Below are 21,525 nucleotides of genomic sequence, written 5' to 3'. Positions count from 1 at the left end.
CTTCTCTTGTTATTTTTCCAAGCTACCTATGTATGCTTGGTCGAGTTCACCTCTTAATCATGTGAAAATTAAGATTAGGCACATGGATAAGTTTCTCATTGGAGTGACGTGAACATATTAATCCTCTACTCAAGAATCAACAAGTTTCTAATTAGAAGTGTAATTAGCAAATTGTATGATGTAACAATTATTAATAGAGTGTGAAAAACAATTGTATTTTGTAAATCATGGCACAAATTTCCTAGTATTATGAAAAGTTATGCGAATACTCTTGGCAAGAAGTCTTATTGGTATAATGGAATAAACATCAAGGGTGCATAGCTCAATGGTAGAGCAATCGGCTGCAGTCCGATAGGTCATCAGTTCAATCCTGGTTGCGCCCTAAAGTAAGAACAGAACGAAGGGATTACCTCCATCGACATTAACATTTGCACACAAACATACGTTTGCCTTGTGTTTCGAATGTTTCAGATCTACCATGCTATGAATACAATTGGTAAGAAACTTCACATATATTATGTTTATAACTTGTTTTTCATTTGATTGAGAACCGAAAATTGACAAAGAGTTATAATTGATTAATGAAAGAGAAGTGTATCAATGTCTCTAAGAGGCTAGTATGGTTAATTAGACCATATCAATGTACATTGTATAGCTTGTTTTCTTGCTCGAGAAAATAACAAATACCCATATTTATATAAGACCCATCCCAAAGCCCCCATCATACCTCCTCCTCTCAATTGTATTATTTTGCTTGAGGAGTCCCGACCCAAACTTCCAACAATTGCTCTTATTTATTATGTGAGGTGTCACGATTGTTTTCCTAGGGGGGTTGTCTTGGGAATCTCCTAGCTTTGTTAGGTAAGCTCGTTCATTTATCATGTACTTTATTTGGGCTTGAGTGAGTTGTGAGATGTGTGTGGTATGTATGTGAGGAAAATAAAGGATGGTGCTTTTATGTTCTTCTTCCAATGGATGTGTTTGTGCGCTATCTTCCAATATGGCTTATTTGTGCCTCTGAAGCTCCAAGAGATTTTAGATCCAATACTTATGTGGTCCTCGAATTGCATGAGATGCTACAATGGTCCAAAGTCCAGATCCCTCTTGGATATAGAGAGTTGCAATCTACCTCGAATATGATAGTAAATAGTACATCTACAAATGCTGCCAGGTGTTGCATTCCCGTATGTAGCGGTCTCCATTCGGCGCTCCGATGTAGATGATTGGGGATAGTCCAGACTCTAGATTCTATCATGCAAAGACAACACTAAAGTGTAAGATGACTTAAGAAAAAGGAAGACCTCTATTAAATGCAAAGTGAGTTTGTATTAAATGAAATGCTTGCTAAAACAGGAAAGAATAAAAAGAAGTCAAAATTTTGAGTTAACTAAATAAATACATACAAGATTTTGAAACATGAGGGATGGAGACAGACAGACAGACAGACAGACAGACAGATAGACAGATGGGGAGTGATTTAAATAATTAATTTAAAAAAACATTCGGAAATTTGGTAAAATAAAAACAAACGAGAATGAGGAAGGTTTTTGTAAAATGTCGATTTATTAAATTATTGTGTTTTTTGGGTTTTGGAGATCGAGGGTTAGCAATAAATTAAACAAATAAATAAATAGATAAATAAATAAATAGATTAATAAATAAATAAATATATAAATAAATAAAGGAAAGAAAAGAAGAAAAAGCAGGAGCCCAGTTTTAAAGTCTCTCTGGAAAGCTTCAAATACTGACCGATTTGTCTTCAATTTTGAAACCCCCCCCCCCCAAAAAGAAAAAACCAAAATTAAGAAGAAAAAATTCTGTCCCCTGCCTCCTGCCCTGTCTTCCTCTTCCGCTCTGTTTTTGTTTTTGTCTTTCTTCCCTTTTTCTCCTAGCCTCTGAAGATGAAGAGCACCTTCCCCAACCTATTATTACTGTGCAGAGCTTCACATATTCAAAGGAAGAAGTGGTTACTCCTCTTCCCTCTTTCCATCCTTTCCCTAACCCTATGCCTCCTCCTCTTCCTCCTCCTCCTCGCCTGCTCTTGCAGTTTTTATTACTACAGAGCTTCTCTCGGACCCTTCCCCCAATCCATGTCCGAGGCCCTGAGCATTTCCCTTAGCATGAGACCCTTGATGGACTCTTCTTCTTCTCCTTCTTCACCTTCATGGAGCTTCCCGCCTTCCGGAAACTTCCCTCGCGAGACCTTTCCGTCGCCCCCGCCGAGATTAGCCTACCTCATCACCGGTACCCGTGGAGATAGCAAGCGGATGAGAAGGCTCGCGAAGGCGCTCTACCATCCGAGGAATCATTATGTTCTGCACCTTGATCTGGATGCCAGTCCTGAGGAGAGAATTGAACTCGCCAAGTTTGCGAAGCTTAACCCTACTTTGGCCATGTTCGCGAATGTTTATGTGATCGGTAAGGCTAACCTAATTACTTATATGGGCCCCACTATGACTGCTTGTACCCTCCATGCTGCCGCCATTTTGCTCCGGAAAAGCCGAGATTGGGATTGGTTCATTAACCTTAGCGCCTCCGATTACCCTTTGGTAACTCAAGATGGTATGTGTTTTTTTCTCTTAACTCTATTTCCCCACTTTAAATTGTTCTCTTTAAATCCACATTCTATGGCATTGATGTATCCTTGATATAATGTGGTTAAATCTTTCCTTCACTCTAGTATAGTATGAATGACAACTCATCAAAGCATTGATATATTTTCTTCAGTCAAGAGATAGTGAAAGATACCATGTAGTTTCCTTCATCACTTAGAGATAGCTTTATAGAGTTAGGAAAATGACCCAAAGAAGTGTTTAGTGTTTTTTGAAACATGCATTGTTTTTGCTTGTGGCATCCATGGATAGTTTCATTATCAGTTACATGATTCACAATCTTACAACATTTATTTCAAATCTCAATGGTAACTTAAAACAGAGGCAATGTGTTCTCTACTCTGGTAGATGAGTTTTGGTCGAATATCGTTTACATTTCTGATGATTCCTTCTCTACTATGGGAGAAAATTTCTTTTAAACAGTATAGGGACCGTTTTTCAAGGAATCCAGAAACATCTGTTTCGTGTGCTTTTTCCACACATACGGGATCCGAACTTCATGAAAAATAGAGTCTCTTATTTATTTGTCCATTATTTGTGTTTCCTGCAGAACTGCTCCATGTCTTTTCCTACTTGCCAAAGGATCTGAACTTCATCGAGCACACGAGTGACATTGGGTGGAAAGAGTAAGTAGAGACCAAATTACGGTCTTCAATTCACAACCAGGTTGTCATAACGAAGAGAATCTTCTGTTCATGCTTAGAAGATTTCAACTTGCATTTTGTCTCACAGATATCAAAGAGCAAAGCCTATAATTGTTGATCCGGGTTTGTATCAATCCCAAAAAGCAGATATTTTTTGGGCGACCCAACGCCGTACATTGCCAAATTCATTCAAATTATTTCTTGGTATTTATGAAATTAGTGCTATCCTTTTTAATATTTTACAGGCTAAATATGTTGTGCTTCCAATGTATACATTATATGTTCCAAAATTGTCGTAGGGCAAAAGCTTTTTTCTTGGGTTTCTAGTTTGTCATTCATCATCGATTGTGTCATAATAGAAGTTTGGTTTCATAAGATGATGCTAAATAATTCTCAACCCCTTCAGTTGTCATAGAAAGACAATGAATCTCACCAATAGACACATTGCTTTAAGATTAGGAAACCATATCAGCCTTCATCACTACACGCAATCAATTTATGCTTTTTTTGTTTATTGGTGACTGTAAAATTCTAATATATACATTTAATTTAAATCTAATATTTATTTATGTTCCAGGGTCGGCCTGGGTAGCATTGACGAGATCCTTTCTGGAGTATTGCATTTTTGGATGGGATAACCTCCCTCGCATGATGCTTATGTACTTCACGAATTTCGTTTCGTCACCGGAAGGTTATTTCCATAGCGTGATTTGTAACACAAAAGAGTTCCAAAACACCACAGTGAATCATGACTTACATTACATTGCTTGGGATAACCCACCAAAGCAACATCCACGCGTGTTAGGTATGAGCGATTTTGATAACATGAAAGAAAGTGGGGCTGCATTTGCAAGGAAGTTTGAGCAGGATGATCCGGTTCTTGACAAGATTGATAACGAACTTCTTGGTCGCAAAGGTGATTATTTTACCCCAGGTGGTTGGTGTGTTGCTACTAATAGAAATGGTAAAGATCCTTGTAAAGAAATAGGGGATATAACTATACTTAAACCTAGTTTTGGAGCGAAAAGACTTGAAAGTTTGATATTGAAGTCTCTTGCTCCTGAGACATTTAGGTCAAACCAATGCCATGTAAAAATCTAGGCCCAACTTACCTTAAATTTTTTGTTTGTTTTGCTTCAATGTTCTTGGATCAGGGGGATTGCAATTTAGCCATCCTTTTAACTGAACATCCAAATGTTGCAAGCTTCTATACAATTCTTTTTTTAGGTTACTGTATGTACATGCAATAAGGGGGATGGCACGTGAGCAATCATTTTTGACATTCTTTTATATATTTACATTACTTCATGCTTATATGGCTAATTAGTTGCAATCGTGATTAATGTCACTATGATCTTTTGCAATATGGTGTTTCATGCTCTCCATTAATCAACCACAAGTATCAAGTAACAAATGAAATAAATATTGAGAAAAGGAGGCGTGCCAAAGGTTAGATTTTCTACCCAACAATGTATCATTCAGACCATGGAAAGGCATGGTAACAATGGGATGGTGATGTACTCAATACAATCCTTAATAGTGAAATATGTAATATTATGTGATCAATTTTGTTGAGTGTAAGAAAGTCCTTGAGAGTGATCAAGTTAGAATGGAAAACACACATTATCCTTGCAATAGAGTTCTATTTAGGTTGTCATTGGCAAGAATGATGGGGTGGTAAGTTAACATGATAAGTTGATATAAATGATAGTTTCCAAATGATAAAACAAATGAAAACTTGCAACCACATTGACTTCCTACCTTTGAAAACTATATGCATATTATGTTGACTTGTATATTTGCATTTGATGTCTTAGATTTTCCCTACCAATTGTGTTATACTATCATTTGGTGAAGGATCAAAGGAGGTCATGCATGTTTTCAAGATCATCATTTGGGGAATATGGTCATATACCATAATCTTTTTGACATATAAATGAAGAATGTCTTCCAAATTTTATTTCATGCCTCTAATGGGTTTGTTTGATTAGTGAACTAAGATCGCAAGATAACATTTGACTTAAAACCACAATTTACAAGGGAATGTAGAGTCTCAAAGAAAAACTATATTCACAACTCACAATGGAATAAAATTTTGATCATTAAGTATAGCCATAAGCAAGCCACCCATAAAGATTTGACAAATTATTAACAAAATGATTAACAAATGTAGTCATAGAGACATTCACATTAACCTCCATCATCAGTCACTTCGAGCATTGAAAATGATGAACAAGACAATTTGGCGATGTCATTTTATCTTGATAACCTACAATAAATGCATCAACTTATATTTTGTTAGTAGGACTTTAACACAAATATTTGTGGCACGGCATATAAACAACAAACTTTTGTTTTGTTGACAAATGCCAACTATAACATGTTTCCTCTTCTTACCATTGTGGTGTCTTTTAGTGAATGTGTTATTTACAATTGCATTATAGAAAATCATTTGTAAATTTTGCAATTAAATATCTAACATGTCTCGATGTTGTGACATATTTTAGAATACAAATGTGCAATATATTTGACAAATTTATATTGAGATTGACTACATTTCGTAAGTATAGTGTTTGAAACACTTGATTCCATGTACATGTTGTCTAGTCAAGTGATTTTTTATGATTAAGGAAACATGAAGTGCATATCTCTCTCATGTTTGCATAATTGCCTAAATACTCCTCAATTTTCAAAAATAATTTGAGCTATTTAAAACTGATTGGGTGATGATCAATACATTGATTGATTAATCGGTGATGAATAGACCAATTGATCAATCATTGTTTATTCGAGGTTCCTCATAAAATAATCCCTAATTGTAGATAATTTAATCAATAACTAATTAATTGCCAAATTAAATTGCGCCTAAAGATCAAGGGGTCTTGTGGTAAGTTTTGAAAGTACAGGACAGGGGGTGCTCTAAAGAATATTCAAAATTTTAGAATGTATTAAAAAAAGATAATTAACCGAAATGCCCTTCTTGTTGAAGAAATATGCTTTATTAGGAAATGTATTATATGAACAATATGCTTACTTGATTATCAAGACAAATTATGTAGTTTACGTAGGAATTCTCTACCAAATTAAGATGGGGAAAACCATGATTATTTTACAATAGGGACAAGAATCCATTCACATGTGACATAAGCATGGCAAAAGTTTCTTTGGGAATAATATGTAGTAGATTGTTGCGTATAATACTAATTAGTACTTTTGCTACTTAAATCTTTGTATATCTAGAGGGGAAAACATGTATTGGAATGGGGAGGATTAGTCACAAATGCAAAGGCAATGCAATCAAGGTTTGATAGATATGTATATTCAGACATGTTTTACAAGGCCACTAAATGTCATTGATTGTCGATATGGATGGGTTGAGGGAGAACCAAAGCATTGGTGGAGTTGAGTGGGGCCCAATCGAGGTACTAGAAATGGTCGAAAACAAGATGTAGAAACAATCATTCTCAATAGTAAGGGCCATGGTCTCTCCTACAGGGTTCCAATGATCAATATCTAATATACACAAAAAGCAAAAAGTAAGGGACATAAAAACTAATTGCTGCACTAAACGGCTGTTGCCTGAAATGTCAGTGGTAATCAAATCATCATCATCATCATCATGATGTCGCAGATATGGCGGGCAATTTATTTGCTTAATCTTTGAGTGCGAGCTAAAAATTGCTCAAGTAAAATGAGATTAAAATGAGAATGGATGAAGAGGGGTATTCTTTGTAAATATGGAGAAGTGTAAAATGAGTTTGGTTTAGGACTTTGGGTGAGTGGGGGGTAGTTTTGTAATTTTATAAAATGCTGAGCATGTGTCTGTGAAAGAGAGAGAGAGAGAGAGGAGAGAGAGAAAGAGAGAGAGAAGCTTGTGCAGCGAAACCACACAGTAAGGGCTTCCATTTGCCTTCTCCTTCTCCTTCAATCAGTTCTTTTACTTATATCTGTTTTTCTTCCATGGATTTCTTTCTCTCCCCACCCTTTTGATTTTTTGTTTTCATTAATACCAAGATCACTCTTTGTCTGCATTTGTGTGCTTACAGACGAGCTTCTTTATTGATGACACCATGCCCATATTGAACGATGAAGATGAGGCGGGTATCCGATGGGGCTCCCCCGTAAAGCAAGGTTCTGACAAAGACATGACCTTCTATTCTTCTTTCTTCAGCAAAGAAGGTGTGGAGTATATGCTCTATGATAATGTGAAGGTTTCCAATGACTCTGGGGATCCATACATTGGCAAGATTATTAAGCTATGGCAGGAAGAATCAATTGGTGTAAAGCAAGCTCTGATCCATTGGTTTTTCAAGAGCAATGAGTTGCCAACGGAACCTGGTGCTGACCCACGTGAGGTTTTTCTTGCTTTTGGCAAAGGAAAAGGAGTTACGAATGAGAATGAAGTGGTAAGTACAAAGTTGAAAGTTTTTCTTGCATTTGGCAGCGTAAAGACTTAAGTAATGAGAATGATTTTGTAAGCTCAATGCTTCAATGATTTCTGTACATCTACCGTAAAATTTTCTTGCTGTTGGCAATGGAAAAGGCTATTCCCAGTTGAATGAATTGCTAACCTGAAAGATTCCAATCAGTCTTTTTTTTCTGCTGTCTATGGAAGCTTAGCTTGCATTTGGCAAAAAAGCAACATTATTAAAGACAATAAATTCGTAAGTTCAAGGTGTTCAATTTTTTTTTGGCATCTGCATGAAGCTTTTTCTTTCTTGTTGAAGTGCTTTTCTAACAGTAATGAATTCTTATGTATGCCCAGGACAATTTAGGATTTTCTAATGAGATCGAATCAGTAAGTTTAAAACGGTTTTTGTCATAGGAAAGACATTTCTAAGGAGAATGAATTGGTTATGTATCAAATTGTTTGGGCTGGATGTTGCATTTTTGATGCATTCCTTGATTGATATCCGTATGTCTTCACATAGAATTTGTTTCGTAGGGCTAAATTTGAGAAGTTTCTGTTTGATCAAGTTTCAGTTCACATCCATTTTCTTGGTTTGTTTCAGGAGGTCATTTGTGGTAAATGCACCGTCGTATGTTCTAGCAAAGACATACGAAACAGACAACCCTCAGAGTCTGACATTAAGAATGCAGATTTTTTCTTTTCACAAATATATGATGTGGATCTAAATCAATTCAGGCCAATAGATGAAGTAGTTGATAAGCTTGGCTGCCATGGTGAGGTCTAAATAATAACATGATTAAGCTGCTCTTCTTTGCTGCATCCTAAATTGCGTGTATACAAATTCTGTGGTGCAGTTGTTTATAATAAGGAGGAATGGATCACAAATGTGAATGCATCAAATGGAGCACCAAAGGCCATAGAGAAGAATGAACATGATGCTATTGCCAAACACATCTCACACTTAAAAAGACCAAGAAACTCAGAAAGGTCTGATGAAGCACATCCAAATGCAAAGCATCACCAGAGTTGTTTTAAGAAGCTAACTATATCTTCTACTGCTATTGAGGCATCGGCTGATGTTGATGGCATCCAGAAAAATGAGATGATTTTATTGTTGCCAGAACCAATTAAGGATGGTGATACAATGCCAGTGATCACAAACGTGAAGAATGAATCAAATGATGCACCGAAATCACTAAAGAAGAGCAAAAATAATGTTATTCCTAAACAGGCCTCTCGTTTAAAGAAGGTACGAGATTCAGAGGTTTCTGATGAAGAGCAGCTATACGCAAATAAGAGTGTTAAGATACCTTCTACTCCTACTGAGGCTCCAGCGAAGTGTGGTGAGTTCAAAAAAACTAAGAAAGTTTCACTATTGCCAGAACCAAGTAAGGATGACAATTCAGTGAACGTGTACAAGGAGATGCAGAACAAGGAAATGAAGTTAAAGATAAGCACATGTTTTGAGATTGAGAAGAAGTCTCAAACGAATGACGTGGCTAAGACGTTTGTGAGATTTACTTCCTTTTTTAATCAAGATTGCCAATGTTCATAATAACATTAACATCACCAACATTATGTTCAAAGAAGCAGATTTTTTTCATAATTCGATATTTCAGGTCTGCTATATTTTTATCATTCTAAATTTGGAATAGTCTCTTACATGAAGCTCATTGATTACAGGAGAAGAGAACAATACTGAAGGATCTGGTAAGTGTGGGAAAATTTTACTCTTTTTAATGTCTAGTCCTAGGAGTTTTTAGTAATGAGAGACTCTTTTTGCAGACTTGGGAGGAGAAATTGGAGCAAAATATCAAACTTGAAAAAGTACTGCTTCTTGAAAACCTTGACCCTCTAGTAACTTCGGCAGATGTTGAGGTAATAATAACACAAATGGAAAACTAATGTATTCATAATGAGACACTTAAAACCAGCACCCATTCATTCATTCAAATGCACTTACTTCTAACTCTAAACCATTCTGGTCTTATGGCAACATAGTGTGAAATATGAAATAGCTCAAGGGTTGGTGTTCACGATAGTTCAAATTGAGTTATCATAGAAATAGTTTCATTTTGTTGTTATACTGGACAATACTCTAAGTTGGGAAAATTAACCATGTGTATATTATTTCTGACAGTATATGCTGTGGTTTAATGAGTATTCATGCTCATTTATATGTAAGAAAGTCCTTCACCTTTTTGGTGACACCAGAATTTGATGCAGATTCTGTTTATAATTTAGAATCTGGGTGTGCTGGATGTTGTTTAACAAGTCGATGCATTGTGTCACTTTCTTTGCTGATTAGTTTGTTTATTTACCATCGTTAGGATTTGCGCCTGTCATTAAAAAATCATATATATTTAGGTTCTTAACGATGATCGGTTTTTAATACTTTTGTTCTCACAGGAGATGTTAAAAAGTATTTTCCAAGGTATTTCAGATGCCAAGGTTCTACCTCATGAAAAGGATTTTCCGTATGGTAATATTATCACATAGTTTTTCTTTCAGATTTTGACAGTTGCTCAATTTATTAGAGTAATGTGGATAACAATATTATTCGGAACCTGTAGGCAAAGCATTGGCAATATTTGAAAGCAGATCATTCGCAGATGCTGCTTTAGACGAAATGGAACAAAAATGTCTCGTGATGACATATCATAGGAGGTATGTCATGTCGTCTGCATTTCTAAACTTATTTGTGTATTTTATTATGTGGATGAGATTTTGTATTGGTGTTCGTGAACAGGACAATTATTGCTAGTAAAGTTGAGGATCCTGTGAATTTTTCGGCGTTTCTTGGTCATCTAGCGTTGGATAAGTTAAGGTTGAACAAAAATCATCAAAGTGAAGATTATGTAAATCCCTTCCTTTTGTGACTCATTATTAATTATCGTGTCATTCAAGAACGCATACATCTGTCTGCTAGCATTATACGAGTCATTTTTTAAGACTTTATAAGATAACAAATTTGATCATCTGGTTGCCCTTTCTTTGGAATATGATTAATTATCCTGTCATTTAAGAAACTGTACATCTATCTGTAATCAAGAGCAGGATAGATTTGATACCAAAAATACGTACTGAAGTTGTAATTTGGCTTTGTATTGAATTTTTCAGAAAAACGCAATGTCTACTTCTCACTGCTCTCAACCAAACACAATAGAGTATGAAATGGCAATGGAGTGGAGACAACTTGAAGAAATCAGGCAGACATGTACAAATGAATTGTTCAAGGTGCTATGATCGTTTCCAGATTTTAATCTACTCTACATTTATCCCAAGGCTTATAGGACAGTGCAGCTCTAACAGTTTTCAGAATTTGTTTCAGAAGCAGCGAAAGGAAATGGAAATTTTGATGAGAAGCAAAAAGAGTTAATATTTGTGACTGGTGGGGCATCTAAGTATGTTAATGTCATTGCAGGTGGAAGTTATTAAATTTGTGATATCCTCGTGAAGTTTTATTACTCATGATGTTATTAAAGGGGTACTTTTTGCAGCCTGTTTCAGAAAGGTTCTAGGAAGTTCATTGGTTGAATAAGCTTGGCATCTCTTCTACCATCTTCTTTTTCCTGATCAGGCTATATCTTTGAATCACTTGACAAGACCAAACAGCTCCCATGACTCGTTGTGAGAGATGCATCTATTCAATTATGTGTTGTGTTTTCATGTCTCTGGCCAGGGCCCCAAACTGGCTGTGATCGTTTTGCAAAACCTGTCATGGAGTTTGTTCACATTTCTGCCATCTTCTGCTCCTAAGGTTGGAATTCCAAACTTATTGAGATGGGCATTCTTAAGCAGGTGAAGTTCGACAGTCATGAATGGTCAGTGCATGTGTATATTCTCTTTGTTTTGTGTTGTCATTTGGATTCTCATACCATCGATGGAACACAGTAATCCAAGGTGCAAATCTGTCAATAGTATGGCACCCTAATATAATTGCATCCAAGTTTAGTCAAAGAGAACAAAGTGATTCAGGTCAATGTCCTTTGCAACATACCTATCATACACTGACTGTTGCAGTTTTATTATGAACCTTGCACATGTAATGTATCAAAAATCTTTCCATTGATTTATCTGATGGAAATGGAGGCAGAAATATTTGTGATGGAGCAGAGGCCAGGAGCAGGGGCAGGCGCATTTCAAATAGGTGCTGTAGCCTGTAGAATTGCTCCATAGATCAATATACACCAAGAATGCTCTCTGAAAAGACTAAAATTTCCTATGGAAGCCTTTTTCGATATAACATGCTAATTATATGACTGTTACACTGATATGGTGAAGATTATATGCATAACACATCACAAATTTCCATGTCTAGAAATTTGTTCCATGGTTCCCTCTGTTGGAAATTGGAGGTTAAAAAATACCACTTGCAGAAGAGGCCACAAAAGTGGTCAAGCCCATTGCAAGTAGGCGCTGTAGAAATCTTCTGCGTACATATATGGAACCGACAGTGCATATTCTTAAATAGAGTACTCTACATTTACTAGAGCTTCAGAATGTCATTTGCTCTTGATCAATGTATTTTTGTATTGTATTCAATAACATGAGAGTACAGGGTTGATATTCAAATTTGGAAACAAGTATTGAAATTATAAACAACAGAGTTAATGTTTGAACAACTGTCATGTATATATTTGAACCGATATTGTGCAATCTTAGGGTTCTGTACGTCACCTTGAATGGAACCCTCATATGAATATATCTATCTTGCTATGTTACTAGAAGAAGAGAGCAAATGCTAGTCTAGTCAAGCAGCCCTTCTGATGACTAGTGATGCAGTTATTTGCTTCATTTCATTATTCAATGTCCCCTCTGCACCTGTCCATATTCTGCTCTAAACGTCCCTAAGGCAGACAATTAAAATAGGGAGTTCACCTTTTTGAGTCTTGACCAAATTGTATAATTGTCCCATAGTTTTTCTAGGTATAAAATATGCCTATTCTCATGCATGAATGATACCAAATTAGAACAAACAATAATCCAGGCCATTTCTCCAGGCTGGATAAATCAATCGTTTTTGTCATTCTCATCTTGTACCCAAAACAAACGCGATGCTGAGCTGTGGTACATCCCTATATTCATCATGATTGGCATCACCGATATGAAATTAGTGATCAGATTTGATTATGTCCGATTATTAGATCAAGATGTGTGTTAGGTTAGGACTATTTTAATGCTTCTGAATCATGAGAGTTTATGTCAACTTTGGATCATTTTAATTTGTTTGGCTATGTTGAAAAGCAGGGTTCTATGGTTTAGATTTATCTTTATAACGTTTACATTAAATTCTAAATGCTGTCTAGACCCTAAATCCAGCTTAACCATGCTGACCTAACTGAAACAATATTGAACCTTGACCTCTTGCATTGACAAACACTTTTTCTTGTATTCTATCATAATTTCTGCCTTTCTCCTGCCAACCATAGCATTCCAATCAACTTGAGGAAAGTGAGATCAACTCCAGCTTGTAATTGCAGAGCAACTAGCTCTAAGTGGTCTTGATTTGAATGTATGCGTTTTAAGGGTTAACCGAGGCACCCATGTCATCCACCACCAAAGAATGCATATAAGAATTTTTGCTGCTTTATCCTCATCACACCCAGGGGCAAACCTATTTGGATCATATGTATCAGGATTCTTATGTATGTGTTGTAACTGATGTGCAAATGTTGGTGACATCAACACTTGTTCGTAGACACATGTAATGCCTTGCATAGTTTTTACACTAAAATCCTTGTAATTACAATGGAGAAGTAGAATGAGTGGTGAGTGAAGATGAAGTGCCTCCATTATGCATTGATATGACACATCCATTTCACTTGAAGCATCTTAATTGTGTGCTTTCCCATTTCACTCATGCTATGAACCTTTTGGTTATAGCAAAAGTTCATGATTCCTATAAAACATAATCAAAGTAAGAGATAAAATTGTCTTTGAAATAGAACAAGTTCAAGATTTGCAAAGATACTATCCGCAACTATCACTAACCCAATAATTTTATAATCTTCCAAAGCCTGACTTCTTGCCTATATCTATAATTAATAAGTGCTTGAAGCATGTTATCCTCATGCTTACTCCTAAGTTTTCCTATTCAAAGTGATCTTAGCAAAAATGTTAACTTCCTCAGCTCTTAAGTCTTTTTTATTGTGGGTAGAGATGGGGAGGTATAAAAACAAGAGACTTATGTTAAGCTCGTGTTGGTTAACTACTTCACTCAATCCCTTTTCTTATGGTACGAGATGGAAATGTATGGGAATATGACACTTATGGGAACATGCCATTGTTAGACCCATGAAAACGAATAACTTGAGTTCTTGAACAATTTATCTCTTACCTCATGTCCTTAGATCGAGTTCATCCTCGTTGCCAATTGTGAAAAGTACATAGACATAAAATGCCAAGTGCACATCCAAATCTTCTCATTATCATGATTAATCACTAAGTCTTGATAGTGGCTATAAATGATTATTTCATTGTAGCATTTTCCCCAAGCCAAGTCCTAATCAACGGACTAGGTAGTTCGATGCATTCCATGCCAACATGAATTATGGGATGAAATTGTTTCAATATGGGACACAGTTGTCCATGCCCCCCATTAGATGGTACATTATTGAATGCAATAAGGATCTTGTTTTAGCAATCTAGACCTCGTGTTAAATTTGTCTATTTGTAGCGTTAGTTTGACTTGTGAGGCGTAATTAATGTATGGTACACATATACAAAGCGGAGTAACCACACCGTTTGTCATGCATATAAAGCCATGAAATAGATAAATTCGTCTAAACCATGCGTTGAGAGATCAAGCTCAACTTAGTTTAGTTAGTTAGTCAACACATGTAACTTAGTAGTTACCTAGATAGAATCTAGTTAGTGTGTTAACCATAAAGCCTTAAATACGATTTTGTACTCGAGTGGGATACATTGTAGATCCACCACTCCATGCTCATTTAATATAGGACTTACACGTTGTACCTATATTCTCCTAGCACATGTGCACCCTTGCACATGAAACCTATATATACGTCATTGAAGGTATTTTTGTATTTTGATGATAGTTGATGATATTTACCTTTTAATATACTTTATCATCCCCCATCTTGTTTTTGTGTTCATAAGTGTACTTCTCTCTCTCTTCCTCTCACGCACACATACACGCACATATCACTTAATCTTCCGCTACGTAATCGCTTAACTTAATCACATAATTAGGTAATAATTATTCCTTAATTAATTACCTAATCCTTAACACCATGTCTTCAATGTAGCACTTCAGGTTGGTAACATGGATGGTTTCACTAAAATGCTAGAACTACTCCATCCTCCTTGAGTAATCAACATCAAACACAACTTTGGATACATTGAATTAATAAACTTCTTGTTGGCTCATTTCAACCTAAATAGGGTTCTTAAAGAAGTGGGAGGACTCCTCAAGGCTAATCATAGAAGTGAACTTTCAATTGACAATGACAATAGTGAAAACCCCAACAAAGCTGAGGGTGCTTTTGTTTGACCGTTTTGATGGAGTTACTCATGAACTTTTGGATGCCATTGATGAATATTGTTCAAAAGTGCTCTCTCTCATCAACACGGTCAAAATATTAGAGTTTGTGTATTGTTTAGCATATACATGCATGGCTCAAAAGTGCTCATGAACTTTGAGTATCTCTCTCATACTTTCTTACATTTTCATGATCATTTCTTTATGCTTCTTCTATTCTCTCACTATGCACATCCAAAGCTCAAAGTTATACTCTTACTAGATGCATATATTGGGTGTTGTGACTATTTTTGTCATTATCTTATTGATTCACTAGAAGTTTGTTGGTCGATTGAGTGTGAGTTTATTTCGAAGGGTTGCCTTGCTTCTTCAAGATCTCGTTGAACTTTATCGATAATCTTGGTCATTGATTCTTCTCTTGCGAGGTATTCATGCACCATCATTGATTAGGCTTGGACAATGTGATCATTTTGTGCTTAGAAGAAAAACAACTTAAAGTTGTAAACAATACATCCTAACTCGTCTACGTTTTTGTTGGTGAGATGTGAATAGAGTGAGTGTTAACCACTTTTGAGACATGCATGTATATGCTAAACAATACACAAACTCTAATCTTACTCTATATTCTTCGAGTTCAAGCTTGATAATGTAAGGAACCATCTATGGTCAAGTTTTGATGGTTAATAAAGTTACCTATTAGTGAATGAAGTGCTTCTTAGATGTTGTCTTATAATAGTTTGAAACATGAGGAGGCTCTTCATCAAATACTTCCATTGAATATTGCAAGGAAATGTTGCGTGAGTTGTTGATGTAGACCTAGAGTCCTATCCCGAGGCAAAACTTCAAGTTACTTTGACACTTGCAACAAATTGATCACTTCCTAAACAAATGCACTACAACTTTCATCCGAGAAAAAGGTGTAAGATAAAATTGAATAATTTGATTGTTCTCGTCATGTTTTCTTCTTTTTCTTATTCAAAATCTAAGTTTGACTTAATGTCTATGTCAAGTCCTTAGTAAATCTAACCTAGGCTCCTAAATATTTATGTAAATTAGAGTTAGGTTCTTAAATCAAACCTAGCTTTTTATCTAAATCAAAGACAAATTCCTAAATTGGTGAGAGGTTCGTAAATTGGATCAATCCCATTGTCTTGCAACAAGTTATGGGTTTCCTCCATGTTAGATCGTTGTTGAGAATCTAGTAGACATCACCCTTTTGCAAGTGATTCATGTGAAAAGTGGGTACCAATCCACAATCAAATGCACTTAAACTACTTAATATCCATTAGAAAACTCTCTTAATAACTTCTAACCTTAACCTTAAACTAAATAATTTAGTATGGTTATATTCTTAAGACTTAACATTTAATGACTATTTAATCAAGAATACAAAGAAAACATCAAGTATCACAAAATATGTTATTGACCAAGTCATGCATCCCTCAAGCTCACGAAGATGTCACACATATTAGATAAGCTTGGAGAGATTAGGTAAGAAATGAGAGAGGTTAAGGGAATGAGAGGCTCTAGGAGTTCACCGAAGAAAAATTGTGATCTATGAGATGATGCCCATGTGAAGGATCAAACTTAGGTTCTCAATTTTATGACTTAGGGATGATACCACCCATATTTCCACCCCATAAAGAAGCATTGGTGTCATCAAATGGTTGAAAAAGTATTTCTTGGGCACCCAACACCTAAATTCTCCATGATTGTGTGTGTTCTCAAATGCATAATATGCCCCCTTTCCAGTCTCTAAGCAGCGGATAGCATGTTCATTCCATCTATGATTTGACAGAACTTCAAGGCTAAGGTAGATAGAATGTATGTGATGCATGATGAGCCCATTTTACTAGCATCACTTCCTATGATATTCCTACGAGACGTGGGCTCTTCAAACTACTTCCCAATTTGTTTGGAGGTTTGCAATCATTCAATTGACGTGTATAGATCCTTACTTGGCAAGCCCCCATAATGGTTTACCTATTCTCTTGTGCTTCAACTTGACTTTGATTCTCTCATGAAGAAATTTTTGTTGAACTTTTTGCAACAAGTGGATAGCAAGGGAGTATAGGCATGTGATACAACTTTAAGAAACATTAAAGATCATTTGTCATTATATATGGGTTGTTAATTAATGCCCAACAACAAGAGAGTTTTCTTTAACCATTCTTACAAGTTCTTCAGAAGGTGTAATGCATTATTAATACATGCACCATTAGAGGAGGACTTTTGGATATCTAGAGTCAATTGCAAACCATTATTTCTCATTTGCAATGTCAAAGATATCGTCATGTTAAAGATGTGACAACTTAGAGGGTGAGCCTATAAATAATAAATGTCATCTCATTGTCTTTTTCAACCACCACATCCTATGTAGGGTAGGTTTGCTGTTGTTCATATGAAACAAGGGGATGAGTTCAGAGGGAATTTGGCTTCAATAATCGCAATATGTGATTTGTTTGGCCCGCGATTGTTTATCATGGATGAGGTGATTAGAGCACGACGTGACTTTTATAATGTGGCTGGATGTATTGTGGAGGACCCCGTTTAGTCTTGAAGTGAATTCAGATTTCATAGAGAATGAGTTGGACATGGTCTTTAAGGCATCTTTCCTAGGAGTACGAGCCATGGTTGGGGCGATCTAACAAATGAAGTTTTTAAGAGACATTCCAACATTTTAAAGGGATCTCTAACTTTTATGTTTCAACATCGTTGGGATTATGTTTGTATGCCTCAAGCTTGAAAGGTTAGTCTCATTAAATTAGTTCCAAAGATTGGCATCACGCGAGTCATTCCTTTTTATGTGTCTTTTATATATTTTTTATTTACATATTTAGCTTCATGTGATGCCCTCCTTTTGCAATAAGCCTTCTTTCATAAGGTTTTCTCGAGGGCTCGAGTGAGTGCCAAGCAAGTTTCTTGTATCAATCAATCTCCGATGCTTGTGTACCGAGCGAGTGCAGTTTACAGGAACCGAGTCATTCTTCTCACGAGACTAACACGGATGGAATACGTGAATGAATGATAATATGCAAGGGGGGTGATTCGGGAGTCTAGTGGACCTAACAAATGACCTTGCGACCACGTGTATGTATGTATCCATGTATGTATGCATGCATGCATGCATGTATGAGTATGTATGTATGTACTCACGAGACAAGGCGATTTAGATGTAGGTCTTCTCTGTTCTTTTGAAAGTATGTATCTGTAGTATGGAAGGCCAGGACAGCTTATGATTTGTGGTCTTTAAGTGTAGATCTGCACTTTGAGTTGGCATGTTCCATGGAGCACCTAATTTCTATCCCTTCCTTATACATACATATATACATATATAATTAGCACGTCTGAAAAGTGACTGCCTAAAAGCCCAAACGACAAAAAAAAACAGACAGACAAACAGAGGAGTAACAAAAACCCAAAAAAAAAACCCCAGAAAAGAGAGAAAGAGGGAAGGCATGCAGATCTGTGATGCAGTCCAGGGCTTCAAACCCTATAAATCCATAGCGGGCTTGCAGATCTGTGAAGGAATTTAGGGTTTCAAAAAGGAAGCCCTCTTTCTAGGTGGGGATTTCCTTCAAAAATTTTATCCAATCACGCAGACAGATCAGATCTCTCCTCTGTTTCTTTGCAGCCATGGATCCTCGACCTTTGCTCAAATCCTATCTCCCGTCGATCCTTGGGAACCTGAGCCCGCTGACTCGCCTCGGCCTACTTGCTGTCTCAACCTTGCTGCTCGCGAAGATCCTGTCCACTCTCTTCTTCGGGTCTCGATCCGGCAAGAAGCATCCTCCCTATATCCGTGCCCTGCCCCTCATAGGTGGCATCCGGAAATTCTTAAGTGGCCCCATCAAAATGATAGAAGAGGAGTACCCAAGGCTTGGTGGTGTTTTCACGGTTTCTGTTCTTACCCGGAGGATCACTTTCCTGATCGGCCCCGAGGAGTCATCTCACTTCTTCAAGGCTCCTGAGGCTGAATTGAGCCAGCAAGAAGTTTATCAGTTCAATGTACCCACATTTGGTCCTGGAGTTGTGTTTGATGTCGATTACTCGGTGAGGATGGAGCAGTTCCGCTTCTTTAGTGAAGCCCTCCGCGTTGCCAGCCTTAAGAACTATGTCGAGCACATGGTCTTTGAAGCTGAGGTATGCCGTGAATATTCTGTTAATTCTTTAGTAGAATGTATACGTTTCATCCGTTTATATGCATGTACTTTACACAGGGTATGGTTTATTCTGTTATGAGTATATATGTGTACCATACATGCATTAAGTATGCTTTGACAAATCAAGCTAAGGCCAGAAATAGGCTAACTCAGCATGGAGTCTAGATTTCTAATTACATTTCCTTATTGTATTCGCCCTCTAATGGTAGGTATGGACAGCTATGCCCTATAGATTATCTGATCCCCATGGATCAACCTAGGATGGAATGCATCAAAGCATCTAGCTAGCTGATTAGGACTCTGGTTTGGGGAAAATGGCTGTGCAGAGACAATCATTTCTAGGCGTAATTGGGACTCGGTGATTAATCATGTTAATGAAAGGATCAGGATGTGCAGTCTATTCTTTCTATTCTTCTTTAATCACCAGAGTGTAATTTTTGCAAGCTTCTCTGTAATGTTTTAAGTCTTCCTGATTTGTTGATTATGCAGAATTTCTTCGCTAAATGGGGAGATGAGGGTGTCATCGATCTGAAGAGTGAGCTGGAGCATCTCATTATCCTCACTGCCAGCAAGTGCCTCTTAGGAAGCGAAGTAAGAAATCAGCTGTTCAAGAATGTGAGTGATCTGTTTCACGACCTTGACAATGGCATGCTTCCCATAAGTGTCATTTTTCCATACCTTCCCATCGCTGCCCATAAAAAAAGAGATAGAGCCAGGAAGGAGTTGGCTGGCATTTTTGCAAAGATCATTCAGGTCAGGAGAGGCTCGGGTAAGCGTGAGGATGACATGCTTCAAGCATTTATTGATTCTAAGTATAGGTCAACAGGACGAGCCTTGGAAGATCATGAAATTACTGGGTTATTGATAGCTGCACTCTTTGCTGGTCAACATACAAGTTCCATTACTTCCACATGGACTGGCTCATATCTGTTGGCGTGAGTAACTTTGCAAAACTCTGAAATTTTTTCTTCTATCTCGCAGACTATTTACCTCTTTCATTTTGCTTGTGCTCTCTAGGAATCCAAAATTTTGGCTACAAGCGCAAGATGAGCAGCGTGAAATAATGAAGTGGCATGGCGAAACACTCAATTATGATGTTTTGAGTGAGATGGATGTGTTATATCGATGCATAAAGGAGGCACTTCGCCTTCACCCACCACTCATTCTTCTTCTTCGTTATAATCACAAGGATTTTACTGTGAAAACTAGGCAAGGCAATGAATATGTTGTACCGAAGGACCATATTGTTGCAACATCACCAGCATTTGCGAACCGGTTACCACACATATATAAGAATCCTGATACATACGATCCAGATAGGTTTGCCCCTGGACGTGATGAAGATAAAGCAGCAGGACCATTCTCATATGTGTCCTTTGGTGGTGGAAGGCATGGATGCCTTGGTGAACCCTTTGCATACCTTCAGATCAAGACCATTTGGAGTCATTTGCTTCGTAATTACGAGCTGGAGCTGATCTCACCGTTTCCTCAGATTGATTGGAATGCTATGGTGGTCGGTGTAAAGGGAGAAGTTATGATAAGATACAAGAGAAAGAAATTGTCAGTGCAATAGGTCAAGGTCTGATCTTGTTTCCCTTAGGTCTGTATGGTTAAGCTGGATTTAGTTAAGGGTTTAGATTTATGGATTTATGTTCAATTAGTCTGGTAAGATTTATGTCCCAATTACTGCAATTTTTGGCGGTTTCAATGGAAATACCTCTTATTCCAAAGCTTCATTATTTCCCAGATTATGAAGCTTCATCCTCTACAGCATTTCTATATTGGAGGTTCTCTGATTCCATTCATTGAGCAAAATGACACAAACCGTGCCTGATTTGGCCACGATACATGGCTAACATTAAGAAATAGAACAGTCTTGTATTGCATGTTATTTGCGAAGCTGCTTAAGCTACCAAAGTTGTCTGATTTCAATATTTTGTATAATATAATCCTCCTTTTACCATAGCATAGTTCTGATTCTTCCAATGGAACACTTAATGTAAGTGTTTCTTTATCTTTCTTAAGTGATGCAATGCCCAATCTGATTGTGTAATTTGTCATGTTGATCTCTATTGCCTTTAATTTTATTGTCAACAAAGAAAAACATTAGTTCTGTTATTTAAATAGTGTTGCGCGAAACCAAATATGCAACCAAATGATCAAGAACTAAGATCAAAGAAATTCACTGGAA

At 36.9% G+C, this 21,525-nt stretch overlaps 3 protein-coding genes and 1 non-coding gene across 11 annotated transcripts; all 4 read left to right on the top strand.

Annotated features, from left to right (window-relative positions):
* The first annotated feature begins 311 nt into the window (after positions 1-311).
* Positions 312-383, top strand: TRNAC-GCA (transfer RNA cysteine (anticodon GCA)). Its single transcript has one exon. It is a non-coding gene; the product is annotated as a tRNA-Cys (tRNA).
* Positions 384-1,859: 1,476 nt separating this feature from the next.
* On the top strand, positions 1,860-4,540 carry LOC147852839 (beta-glucuronosyltransferase GlcAT14B-like). The gene is made up of 4 exons (XM_087333467.1): positions 1,860-2,562; positions 3,163-3,238; positions 3,345-3,460; positions 3,834-4,540. Exons 1-4 carry the CDS (start codon positions 1,902-1,904, stop codon positions 4,355-4,357), a joined length of 1,377 nt encoding a protein of 458 aa, XP_087189593.1. The 5' UTR covers positions 1,860-1,901; the 3' UTR covers positions 4,358-4,540.
* Positions 4,541-7,108: 2,568 nt separating this feature from the next.
* LOC147852838 (protein ANTI-SILENCING 1-like) lies at positions 7,109-12,236 on the top strand. 8 transcript variants are annotated; one of them, XR_015531287.1, is made up of 13 exons: positions 7,109-7,148; positions 7,303-7,662; positions 8,269-8,440; positions 8,522-9,177; positions 9,351-9,377; positions 9,453-9,545; positions 10,077-10,149; positions 10,241-10,334; positions 10,417-10,525; positions 10,788-10,904; positions 10,987-11,091; positions 11,168-11,468; positions 11,562-12,236. XR_015531287.1 is itself a non-coding variant. In XM_087333279.1 (12 exons), exons 2-11 carry the CDS (start codon positions 7,327-7,329, stop codon positions 11,044-11,046), a joined length of 1,725 nt encoding a protein of 574 aa, XP_087189405.1. In that variant the 5' UTR covers positions 7,109-7,148; positions 7,303-7,326; the 3' UTR covers positions 11,047-11,071; positions 11,168-12,236. The 8 variants fall into 8 exon arrangements, 4 of the variants coding, with proteins under 4 accessions (XP_087189405.1, XP_087189404.1, XP_087189403.1 ...); XR_015531286.1 differs by having other exon boundaries at positions 11,168-11,491; XM_087333279.1 differs by having other exon boundaries at positions 10,999-11,071; positions 11,168-12,236.
* Positions 12,237-18,777: 6,541 nt separating this feature from the next.
* Positions 18,778-21,297, top strand: LOC147852837 (obtusifoliol 14-alpha demethylase-like). Its single transcript, XM_087333089.1, has 3 exons — positions 18,778-19,314; positions 19,824-20,269; positions 20,352-21,297. Exons 1-3 carry the CDS (start codon positions 18,808-18,810, stop codon positions 20,905-20,907), a joined length of 1,509 nt encoding a protein of 502 aa, XP_087189215.1. The 5' UTR covers positions 18,778-18,807; the 3' UTR covers positions 20,908-21,297.
* The last annotated feature ends 228 nt before the right edge of the window (positions 21,298-21,525 follow it).

Source organism: Azolla caroliniana, unplaced genomic scaffold (genome assembly GCF_043228905.1).
Source record: "Azolla caroliniana isolate FFs.n. ecotype wild unplaced genomic scaffold, voAzoCaro1.0.p SCAF_17, whole genome shotgun sequence".
In the NCBI taxonomy this organism is placed as follows: domain Eukaryota; kingdom Viridiplantae; phylum Streptophyta; class Polypodiopsida; order Salviniales; family Salviniaceae; genus Azolla; species Azolla caroliniana.
The sequence above is the reverse complement of the archived record's forward strand: the minus strand, read 5'-3'. Positions and strand labels throughout refer to the sequence as shown.